Source organism: Cyprinodon tularosa, unplaced genomic scaffold, assembly GCF_016077235.1.
Source record: "Cyprinodon tularosa strain WSP-4 unplaced genomic scaffold, ASM1607723v1 ctg161, whole genome shotgun sequence".
Taxonomy (NCBI): Eukaryota; Metazoa; Chordata; class Actinopteri; order Cyprinodontiformes; family Cyprinodontidae; genus Cyprinodon; species Cyprinodon tularosa.
The window spans coordinates 1042771-1055189 of NW_024038449.1; the positions used below are offsets into that span (position 1 = coordinate 1042771).

General features: G+C 37.9%; 1 protein-coding gene across 1 annotated transcript in view; it reads left to right on the top strand.

Annotated features, from left to right (window-relative positions):
* Positions 1 to 12419, top strand: part of nrg3b (neuregulin 3b) — a 304145-nt gene that overhangs the window by 269065 nt on the left and 22661 nt on the right. The window contains exon 7 of the mRNA XM_038280578.1: positions 8881 to 8990. Within this exon, the coding sequence (XP_038136506.1) occupies positions 8881 to 8990 (110 nt within the window). The remainder of the gene's footprint in view (positions 1 to 8880; positions 8991 to 12419) is intronic.

Below are 12419 nucleotides of genomic sequence, written 5' to 3' on the forward strand. Positions count from 1 at the left end.
TACAAGCTAGAGAGCAGCTTGGCTTTATTTACTTTGATGAGTTCAAAAAATGTTTTAACATATTCTCAAGCAAAAAAGTCCACCTCAAAACATCATATGTGCAGTCAGTTCATCAGGATTATAATCCCACTAAAATATGCAGTTCTTGTTCGGAGCACCAAACCTCCAACACACCAGGCAGCGCTGGAAATCCCCACTGAAAGCTCTCTGGTGCCGTCAGCCTATTTGGGATTTCTCACTGCTTTTCATAGTGGCTGGAAGTTAATATAAGGTGTTTTAAGGTTTGTGGTAAAACGGCAAGAACCATAATATACAATTGAATATTTTTCAGTCACATGTATCAATTTAAATCGGACTAGGTTAACAAGCATCGTTGCTTTTATGTCAAACAGATTGAAAAGATACGTTTGTACTATGTTACCTATTATTTATTCATTATAATTAATGTCCTCTCAATTAATTTCAGCTGATCTGCCTGCTCAAGTAGAAGTAGACTTTGTTTTGTTGAAATCTTCTTAAGTTCTGAAAACTCTTTTAGAAGCCACGCTGGTGGTGGTATGCAGAGACACCTTTTAGCAAAAGATGGCAGCAGTTGAAAGTCCTGTTACTCTTTCCTCCACTGAAGTAGTTTTTTTTCTTTTTCCAGTGGCAAAGGATCTTGCTCTCTGTACCTCTTGACTTCTTTACTGCCCGGTCCCTTACAAATCTAGCTGCAATCCTTACTTCACAGTCTTCTCCCAACAACTGGTCCAGTCCTGACAATTTCTCCTTTTTACAAGGAGGTTTATCATCTGAAATAGGAAAATAATAACCATATTGTCTATGTTTCGCTGACGGTAAGACTGCAGCACAAGTGTAAGACCAACTCTTTCTTGAACATGTGTTCTAATACCCACAAACCTTTAGCTTATTTTGGGTATGGGGTGTATTATTGAAGATGTCCAGTGCAGGTTTACTCTGATATAAATCAGTCTGCATTGGAACTCTCTGAACTGAATTCTCTGTAAAGTGGAAATAAAACAAAAAATTACAATTACTGTAGCATACCGTGTGGTTAAATATAAACAATTAAAGGAACAGTCAGAAAAACTCTGGTAACTGCAACACAGCACAGTAGACTGTAACTGGTAGAATTAGCTATAATATGTATTTTGATGGTTTGTTGGGGGCGATGTAGAGTCAGGATGGCCAAGCGGTCGAAGGCACCAGAGTCAAGGTATCAATCCTTACCTGCTTAGAGGTTTTTGGTTTCCGTCAGGAGGCGTGGGTTCAAATCCCACTCCTGACATTGGATGTTTTCTCTAATTCACACCAATCATTTTGGGGAGTGGCGGCCTAGTGGTTAGGGCATAGGGCTTTGAATCCTGAGGTTGTGAGTTTGATCCCCACTCCCACAGACTGCCACTCTGACTCCCTGAGCAAGACCCTTAACCCCACACTGCTCCCCGGGTGCTGCACAATGGCAGCCCACTGCTCCCCAAGGGGATGGGTTAAATGCAGAGAATAAATTTTGGGGCTTAGAGCTGCTGCAGTGTGGAAAAGATCATCAAGGCCTGTTTTGCTTTTACCCAAGCCATTCTTGAATGCCTGCTTCATCTCTCTGATAACGTTGAATGTTCATCTGATGGTTCAAAGTCTGTTTAGGTCATAATAATAATAATAATAAATATTATAATAATTCAACATAATTGATCTCCGAATGGAGAACTTCACTTCTGCGTCCTAACCCTTCCCTTTGGTGAGCACTGGGCTGCCATTTTGTGGCGCCTGGGTAGCAGTCAGGGATTAAGAGTCTTGCTCAGTTACACAAAGTGGAGGCTGTGGGGATCAAACCGGGTACTTGCACCCTTCTCAGCGCTTGTGCGCTCCGCTCTAAACACTAGGCCATCACTCCTATTATGCTATTTATGCTAAGAATTAATTAGGGTGTGGGTTGCTTTTCTTCCATCATGCTGGTGGTCCAAGTTGACCAGCACTTTCAGCTGGAGAATATTTTCAATTTCCCAGAAGTCCTTGTCCTTTACAGTATTTACCTCTTCTCCTTTTCTGAGGTCCCGGGATGTGAGTGTGCCAGAAATCGCTCAAAAAAGCATTCAAGCATGTCATTCCAATACTTGGATACATCTTGGATGTGGTCGTAGGATGCCCGGTTTCAGTTTCACTTGAAGGATTTCTGCTGGCCTCATACTACTCTGAAAAAAGGCAACTGCTTCCCTCGCTCCTCCCAGCAACCTTGTTACTGTGTCAAGTTTAAAGGCTTTCTGTGTGGCAAGATTAATAGTGTTTGAAAAGCACATAAGGTTAGGGGTTGTCTCCGCTTCCACTCCAGCTGATACCATTTTTGTTGCATTGTCACATGGACTGGATCTTTAAGAATATGTTCAACTCTGTCTGGAATTGTGCAATGGACCTTGATCATGACTAAACACTCACTTGAACAAGACATCCATGCATCTGTTGTGATAGCAACTTGCTCTGCATGTACCAGTTTTTTTTTTTCAACTAGGCTCTTTGCTTGGCCATACATGTGATGGTGATATGCTCCAGGGATGAAATCTTTTATCTGGTCTCAAACATATTAATTATTTCCTGAAATCCCTTATAAACCCTTAGTGATAAAATGGGGTTCTGACTTTGTTGTATCCTTAGTTGAATTATGGCCAAGCTGTCCATGAAACATTATAATTTTATCCATCTCTTAGCAATTGGCTGATTCTTGTAGAGATGGAAACATTTATAATAGGCCTACTCTGTTTTCTCATTCAATGTTGGTCAAGGCTTATTGTGCTATCAGTGCACTTTGGAGATGCTCTACATAGCTTTCTAATAGCATGATTTTTGTCCAGTTTTCAAATCCAAAAATGTTCCAAACATTAGATTTTATTCTGGCTGGTGTACTGAAAACATTTTGCAGTAATTTGCTAGCAGTGCTACTATTTAAACCGATTCTCCTCTAGTCATGGTGAGCTATGGAGCATGCATGGGAATAGTTTTACAGGCACTGTCGATCCATTGCGAGTCTCACAAAACCCAACTGGCTGCTACCTGTGTTTTTGTCTATTTATATAGAGGATTTAATATTCTTACCATACTGCGAGGGTCTGCTGTAAAGCATGATGTCATTTTTTATTCATTTTAACAACTACACTATGTTTACGCATTACCAAACATTTGTCTATTGCTATCCGATCTATCTGTAATTCTGTATTTGAGTAAAAGTTGGAATATGAAACTTTAGAGCAGCTGATAATGCATGTTTACAATAGTGAATATACATTACCAAATGTTTTGATTAAAGGATTTTTAAAAAAGATTGCCGACAGATCAGTGTTAAATGTAAAAGCCTCAACATTTTCAGCATCATATTTAAATCAGTACTTTGGGTGTTTGAAATATAGACAGACATTTGGGAAGCACCTCATTGAAACAAACAAGTAACAATTTGAGGTTGTGCGCTGCTCTAAAATTCTGCTGCTTCAGGTGGCTGCACATTGGAGTGGTTCTGCCAGTTTGAGTATGATATACTTTTTGTTTTATTTTAAACTCCAGTTCATCCATTTATGGATGAAATTGTCTTTTTGTTTTTGTTTTTTTTTTTTTACCTTTGATGTTGAATGCTGTGCAGCTCAAAGGATTTTAGCAAATATCTTTTTATTTTTTGACATTTTTTATGATGTGTGACCATAGCATGTTTTTTTACACCTGGGAGCAGCTCATTAACATCTCAAAAACTGAAAATACTTCAACCACTTCTGCAAGTTCCAGCTGAGTTAAAAAGAAGGCACAATGGGATTCAGAGGAGGGGCAATTAGAATAGAAAGAAGGATAAATACTGTACAAGCAGTCTCTTCCATCAAACATAACAGGTAACATGAGATCTTTAGGAAACACATTATAAGCTCTCCAAACCCTAGCAAGGACCTAGTCAAAATATCAGTAATTCTCTATTATTTGTTTTACTGAAAACGGCTGCAAGGTCATATCCCCAAATCCATGTCTCTCTGTTGGGGTTTCTGAACCTGCTAGCAGACAGAGATTTAAAGAAGGCTGGAGAACTCAAGGAAGTTATCCAGCCTTCTTTAAATCTCTTTCTTTAAATCTCTTGTTCTCCAGCCTTCTCAAAATCTAACATGCATTACAGAGGATGTTATTATATGTCCTCTACTTTAAACAGACAACAAGTGGAACCAATGGTGCTTTGAATTCTGAACCAGCTACACTGATATGCATATCATGTCCACACTGCTGCTGGGAAAATTGGAGGTAGACGCTTTTTTCTGACTGTGCTCATGCACATGAACTGTTATTCAGTTAATTTTACAGATTGAGTTTTAGCCCAACTTCAGACAGGAACAGGAAAACTAGCAACAGATGGTGGTGGGGAATGAGGGGAGCTGAGGTGTGTAGGCATGAACATCTCTACTTACTGACTGTAACTGTTGTGAAACAATCAGGAAATAGCTTTTTATTTATCTGATAACAGTTTTTTCAAGGCTGGCGCAAACTCTTTGTTATTGTTACTCTGTGTCTGTCTACCAAAGTTCTCTCTCCCTTTAGATAACAGTATAAGAGATAGTCAGTGAATCCACTGACATAAAAGGCTTTCTGTGGAGCTTTGACCGATCTCAGAGAGCGTTTTGCTTTTTATTTCTAGCTGCACCTGATAATCTTCAGGATCCAGTTGTGGATGTTTTGTGGAACTTTATTGCAATTTAAATCAAATTCAGCTCTGATTCGATTTCCATTACCTGTGTTTTGTGGATTGAGTGTTATTTTAACTGCATTTCTTTTGATTTGGGAAGTGTCAACCCGGTTGGGACAAAGAAGTGGGTGGGTGGCAAAAAAAAGTTTGGCAACCGCTGTGTGTGATTTTAATGTGGCATTAATGAACAGAAATGGTACAGAAAAATACCTAAAAAAAAACCTTAGCATATTTTGCTCCCTAAATACTAATTGGGTACAGACTAAACCCAACTACCTACAGTTCCTGAGTATTATTGCTATCTATGTCTTTCTGTTTTTCACAAATGACTTCTTTTTGAATCTCAACAACAATGACTTTAGGCAGTTCTGAAAGGAAGAAAGAGGGAAAATGCAGTGCCAGCCTTGATAATAATCTGGCCTGTTTGTATGGGTCCCAATTATTGCCAAAATAATTAACAACAATAATGCCCTCTTAGGTTGATGAAATCTGGACCATTAGGAAAAAGCAATCTGATCCAGCCTGAATAATGTGTCCTACTCTAAGCCCATGCATGTCACTTTCCATCCATAAAATAGCTGATTAACATTTTGATAAGAGCTAGAATTGTGTTTTCTGTAAGCATTAGTCACATCCTTGCAGGCACAGCTAAAACACGCTTACTGTTAGCTATAGTATCCTGTGGTTGGTTTATGCTGCTGATACAATGAACAATCTTGTAAAGGTATGAACAAATATCCTATTATGCAGAGTTCAGGACCTGCGAATCGATGGTAATCCATGAAAGATTATCGCCGCTTTCAATGTCGAGGTTTGTTCGCTTGTTGATATTTCTGTGACAGTCAACATATTGAGGGATTTTACAGTTTCTCTCTCAGGCTCCTGTGTTTTCTGTTTGTCTCACCCTTCAAAAGAATCCACAATGTGCTGTTTATCAAATGCTTTCAGAAGTGGCACACATAAAGACAAAGAGCCAGGTAGAAGGGAATGAGCAAACGGGTTGTTGCTTGCAGGGCTGCCATTGATTGCCACAAGCTATTTATTTATCCCTTGACATAGATATCATCCTGCAGGAAACTTTGCCACAGCGATTGTCTCAGAAAGTGAAGCATTCTCCACCCGCGGGGCATATGAGAGGTTGGTCGAAATTATGCTATTTTCCTGCACCACCAGTGAGCAGCAGTAACAGCTCCCTCTGGGAGTCAGTGTTGTAAGGGGAGGAAAAAGGGGTTTATCAGGAATGAGAGCCCTAGAAACAGCTCTAAGTCACACGCAACCGCTTTAATGGCACACGATCAGACGGAAAGAAAGAGGGCAGCTCAGGATGTATTGTAATGAGAAGACTTTACAAAGGGGTTCTTGGGGCCTCCGTGACTGCAGTGCTTGAGCTCTCACTGTGGCCTGTTATAAGATAATGGTTTTGTTTCTGATAAGAATAAAGGGCAAGGATTAAACGCGAACATTTCTTCAGAAGCTATTAATGTAATCTCATGTTGGATTAATTCTTAAGAGTAGCAGAAGTGCTGAGGGCCAGCATGAAGTTTATGTTTTCAGTCCCCCCCCAACCAACCCCCCTAATTGGCAGTTCAAAATGTAATTAAAGACACTTTGCCTGAGTGAGTTAGAAAACATCAGCAAGAAAGCATCCAACATCTGACTAGACTTCATCTAAATCACAGACATACTTATTAGTTTGTATAAGATAAGCTATTTTTAGACTCTGTGTTTTTTTGGGTTTGTATTTATGTGCTTACTATCTTTTGATATTAATTGCTCTTTGGATTCTTTATTTTAGGGTCTAAGTGTCTCAGCTCCCTGCATTCCCTAGCTGTCTCTCCTCTGCTAAAGTGGCATTTCTTAGTTTTCTCAGTCAGAGGTAGATTCTCTCTTTTTGCTGCCAGAATGGATTTATTATTTAAAAGAAAACTCCATGTACATATCCAGGTTTCATCTTTGTGTTTGGGTGCTCAGCTACACAGAATAATGATGTTATGTGTACAAATCATTGCATTTTTACAACATGTGAGTTTTGTTAAGCTACAGTATTTGTTGTGTGACTTACTTGAAGTTTTGTGGTTTCTATTCCAAACCACTAACTGTGGGGTCCATAAGCCAATTTACATGTCATTTGAAAGTATGCTTAAGATTATTGTCTATTTAAAGAGCCCACATGGACAATGCTTTAGATTTAACTTGGCTAAACCTGGCTGATATGTTGAAATATTTTATAAATTTTCTCTCTTCGCAATGCCGCTTGCTAAATAGTAAATTATCTGTACATATAAAGTGCTTTTTCAAGACAGGAGACTTGACCAAAGCACTTTTCACCACATTAAGTCATCCATGCATTCACTCATACACTGATGGTGGCCAGCTACATTGTAACCATAGCTGCCATAGTGATCACTAACAGTATATGCGCACCATCGTGCCCTCTGACCACCCTCAGTAAGAAATGTGGGTGTCTTGCCTTAGGGCACAATGACATTAAAAGCCGTTGCTGGAGTTTGAGCTGACGAACCCGGTCGCAGTGCAAACTCCTGCATCCGATACTGCCCTTGTCTACCCGTGTAACAGTTCCTGTCCCTTCTGCAGAATAATACCCGCACAACATGGAGCCACTACCTGCATACTTTAGATTTAGGTAGTTTTCTTTATCTTACTCAGTCTTTCAATGTTCCCCACTCTTTCCACAAAGTATAATTTTTATTATTTTTACTTCTGTAAGTAAGCTTAAGTTTCTCATAACAAAGAACATCCCATCAGAAACCAGTTATTTTGCCAGGAACTGTTGCATGACTTTTTATATTGATCTTTGGGTAATAGCTTCCCTCTCACCTTTCAACTTATGTCAGAACACGTTAAATTCCAGCATTTTTGTACAAGGTGTTTAGCTTTATGATTTGCAGTTTGAAAAACATAACAGAAACTCATTCAATCAGAATTTAGGAGGTCAGTATCACTTTATATTATTCCTGATTTCTTTTGGGTTTCCCATGATGTCACAAGAAAACATTAAGTTTGATGTGCTGTTTTGAAAAACATCTACAAGTGTCCATACATCCTACCAACATGTTGTGAATCAATCCATAAGAGGATTGTAAAGCTATGACCATATATTCTGACCTTTATCAACTTGATAAAGCCTATAGGAATCTTAGAGTATGTACAATTCTGATAAAAGTAATACATACATTTTTCAAGCCCTTTGCTGTCAGATAATATTAATTTTAAAAGGTCAAACATACAAACATATTTTTCAGTGTAAGCATTAAGTCCATTAGTCTTGATTTGGAGTGGGGGATGAAATTGGGGTACTCAAAAGGGGCCAATGCATTTATCCAGGAGGAGGAACAGGAGGAACAGGAGTGCAAGTTAAAAGGTTTATAGGTTTGTTGGTAATAAGTCTCTTGTGAGAAACAAGAAACTGTTATAAACTTTTATATTTCAGATGGTCAACTTTTGAACAGCAGTTTTTTGTGCTTAACTGGTATCTGCAAGGCAACAGCCAAGAGACTGATGACAGTACAACAGCTCGATTCTTGAGAAGAATCTGGAGTTTTAATCTCAACACAGGCCAGACTAACTGAGATCAGAGGGAAATCTGTGAGACAAGCGGGAGAGACAGAAGCAGTTTTAGGTAGAATAATCTTTGGGCTAGGCAAATAGTGTTGGTCTTGGGGGATAGACTGTAACTGTAAGCTAATCAATTAAGGCCATTAAGGGTAAAACTAAACAGAAAAAAATCATTTGGAAGAAACTTGGTCAAGATTTGGCAGGTAGCCATCCAGCCAAGGAAAAGAAATAACGCTGAATATTAACTCACACAAGACTTTTAGAAATCTGGCACTGCCCGTTTATCAAGCCAAGCTTATAAAGAGCAGTATACGTGAAAGAAAATTCAGACAGACCAGTCAGAATAATAAAATATACAGCAATAATGTAAAAATATTCCAGACTAGGATTTCAACTAGCATGTTTATATTGCAAGGCAACAGTGCCTAGGGTCGAACCACCATGCTGCCTAAAACATAAATGTGGTATTTACCAAATATAAATTATATTGGTACTCCTAATTGGCCCAAGGCAAGGAATTTGATTCTAATTTAATCAAAAAGTAAGGAAATGCTTCTAATTTTTGTCACCTTTTCTTTTTCTTCTTTTTTTTACCTCTGCAGGGTTGCAGCTCTCATGGACCATCTTTTAAGGGCAATGTTGTGGCACCAGGCTCATCCACAGTCACCCCACCTGTTCTCAGCAAAGCACTGTCAAAAGGGAAATGCTTCAGGTAAAAATATGACATACTCTTATTGCCTGCCCTGTTTCATATCTTCCTCAGCCCGTATCAAAATATAAGAGGCAGCCAAGTGAGAACTTTAATCAACCCAGCAATATGATATAATAAATGGGCTTCCAAATAATAAACAGATCATTTGTTAAAGGAGAAACATCTTAGAGGGATTTATGAAGATTATAAATGGGGGCAACTGTGGAGGTTTATTTTTCAGATTGCCAACTAGATGAGTTTTATTTTTCTTTATAGGAGGGTTCACTGGTTCATACAGCTTGATCAAATAAATAGCAGAGTGTGCTTCAAATAAATCATAATGCAAATGCATTTATAAACAACTTACTTTATATACTCTTTATTTTCTTTTAAGATTATTTTGTCAACACCTGCATAGATTTAATAATACTGGAGTAGTAATTAAATACTTTATTTCTAAGTTGAGTGTAGCACAGCTCTCAACATTGTATTCTACCCGTCTTAGTCCTAATTTTGCTGAATCTCTTTTCAATTTGATAATGGATGTAAGTCTATCGCAGTATGTCTCCACCATTTTCTAACAAAAAAGGTTAAGCTCTGGCAAAGTCCAAGAAGAGAATATGTGCATATCAAGTTTAAAGTCTTGTTGAAGTCTCAATTTAATTTTGATCACTATAGAACATATCATTCTAATGCATGGATATGGAGGGTAATTGCAAGATCAAGTTATAAACTGTTATAAACTGTTCAAAATATAATCATATGAACTTTATCCTAGACTTCTATTAATTTATGTCCACTTTTAGAAAATGAGAGAGCAGCATTTCTATGCCCTTGCTGAGATTGTAGGTGTTAATACCCTATGATATAAACATGATATTATTTTTAGGGGTAATGAAGTAGGGTAACATGTTATGCTTAAAATATTGGTAACAAAATAATTATTCTATACAATAATAAGAGCCGTTTCTAAATATGTGTACTTGTGCCTTTTCATGTGCTCGTGTACTCGAAAGACGTCATCAGCTACACCCCTAGTACTGTTCCAATTCACAAGAACAAGAAGACCAAGAACGGACAAAGTCCCCGGTTTTTGTCCTCGCCCCTTTTTCTTTACTGAGTATGCATCAGAGCAGACTTGTCCGTTCTTGAGATTGACAGCTGTCCCAGCATGTGCATCAGCAGCAGCAGTTTTCAATGGTGCACTCACAGAGCTCAGAGTATTAAGTTATAAGATCTCTTTTCTGTCACCGTTGTTCTATAAAAGTACATTTTGAAATCATTTAAGGTGAGAACATTGTACTTTTAAGCATCACTATATGGCCCATTTACTGTTTTAGTGCATAATTTAAAAAAAAAGTTCCAAGCTTGAGAGGACCACGGCAACCAGTGGACCTCTGCCAGGGCTAATTTTAGTTCATCTGCAGCAGCCCTCTGTGAGTACCACTGACTCTGATGGAGATTTTTTTGTATTATTTGCCTCCGCTAAATAAAAAAGTAAGAATTTATTATTATCTAGAGATTTTCCTGTGTTCTTCTCAAGAACGTATTTGGCGTGGACACGATTCATACTTGCGTTCTTGTGAATTGAAAAAACAGCCAAACTGCCTTTGTTCTTCCTAGGGGGTGTTGCTATAGAGACAGAGTTTTGTCTTAGTTGATGCAACATGCAACAGAAAGAAAGAGTTACAGTATTAATGATTAAAAAGTTACTGATTAGGTTTTAGAGTACAACTACCCAAATACTGGACATAAAAATAAGAAATCACAGCAATGCAACTAGCAATGTGCTTTCCAAAAGGACTTTATTCCTGATATGCACAAGATGATTTATTATAGACAGGTTTTATCGAAAAATCTTTGGTGTAAAAACAGGAACTATAGTACTATAGTCATTGATATAGGGCGAGTTTGAGTCGATGACAGAGTATTAAAGTGTGTACAGTCACTGTGTTTTGTGTAAAAGCCTAACTGGGGACAGACATTGAGAATTAGCCTTAGCTAGAATGTTGTAGTGTGTGACATGATGCATGAAACATACTTGTCCCTATCAAATAAACAAATAAATAAAAAAAAAATAAAATAAAGTGGGAGAGGCAGCTGATTTTGTTGGCCGAGCAACTGCTATTGTAACTGTCAAAATGACACATTTTCATAGCGCTGACTTGAGGTCCACAAACGGACAGGTCCCTCATGTTTATGTGTGAATAAGGAGGTAAATGTGCTTGAACGCACAGTAACCTGGACCGTCACACCTATTAAAGTTGAGTAATGCCTAATTTTAGCGTAATTTTGACTGTCATACTGAGATGCACTGCTGAGAACCCTGCTTTTTGACCTGGGGCTTCTCAGTTAAAATTAACAAAATTTCTTAGCGGATATATATCCCCTTCCCTTTGATGTGAATCTTAACTCTAAGTGTTGTTGCTCTTGAAACACAAGTGGTTTTTAACTAATAATAGTTCTAGTACATTTCCATGAGAGAAAGTCCTTTTATTTACAGATGCCTCCTTCAAAGCTTGGTTTAGGTAAACTTTTATTATCAAGTTTTTATTATCAAAGTTATATACTGAATAGACTTTAATACATTGATAAGCATATTTAAAGAGTTTGCACCCGAGTGCAGCTGCTGTAGATGTCTTTGCAGTCTCCATCTTGATATGGCAATGCAAATACAGGACAAATAGAAATAGAGAATCCCTTCATTGGCCCACAATGGGGAAATCTTTTTATCTTTATTTCTTTTAAGAAGAAAAAAAATTATAGATATAGAAATAAATGCATCTTTAAAAAAATGCATCTAAAATTATCTGGTAGATGCATTAGGTATGGACTTTAGGAGACACGGTGGACCAAAACCAGCAGATGACATGGCATCTTAAATCACCGCAGGGACCCTGATTTCCGAATAAAATGCAATCTTAACTGGAATCTGAAAATAGGACTTTGGACCAATGAGCATTTTTTTCCCTCTCTCTCTATCCCAGATGGTTCACTGTCTCATGATTTAGAAATAGGCTGACACATGGTATGGGACACTTGAGGCCCATATGTAGATCCATCTTATGAAGCTCACCAAAATTCTTGACTAACAGTCCTCTCAAGGCTGTGGTTATTTCTGTCTCTGTTGTGCTTATTCCTTCAGCACTTTTTCCTTCCACTCAGCCTTCCATGTTATTAAGGTTTTCACAAGTCGGAGAAACTAATGTTTGTATTTTCATGAACTGTAAAGAATAATTTCGATTAAACTAATTATACTATTTCACCTATATGCAATGATTCTGTAAAAGCTTAATTTTACTTTCTGAAATTAGTAAATAAGCAATATGTTTTGAATATTTAAATATTTTAAGTTGTACTTCTGAAAAAGCAGATTAGGATTTGGCTCAATTTATCTTTCCACCCCATACTGTATTCTTAAATCAGGCTGTGGCACACAGGTTGGGATGA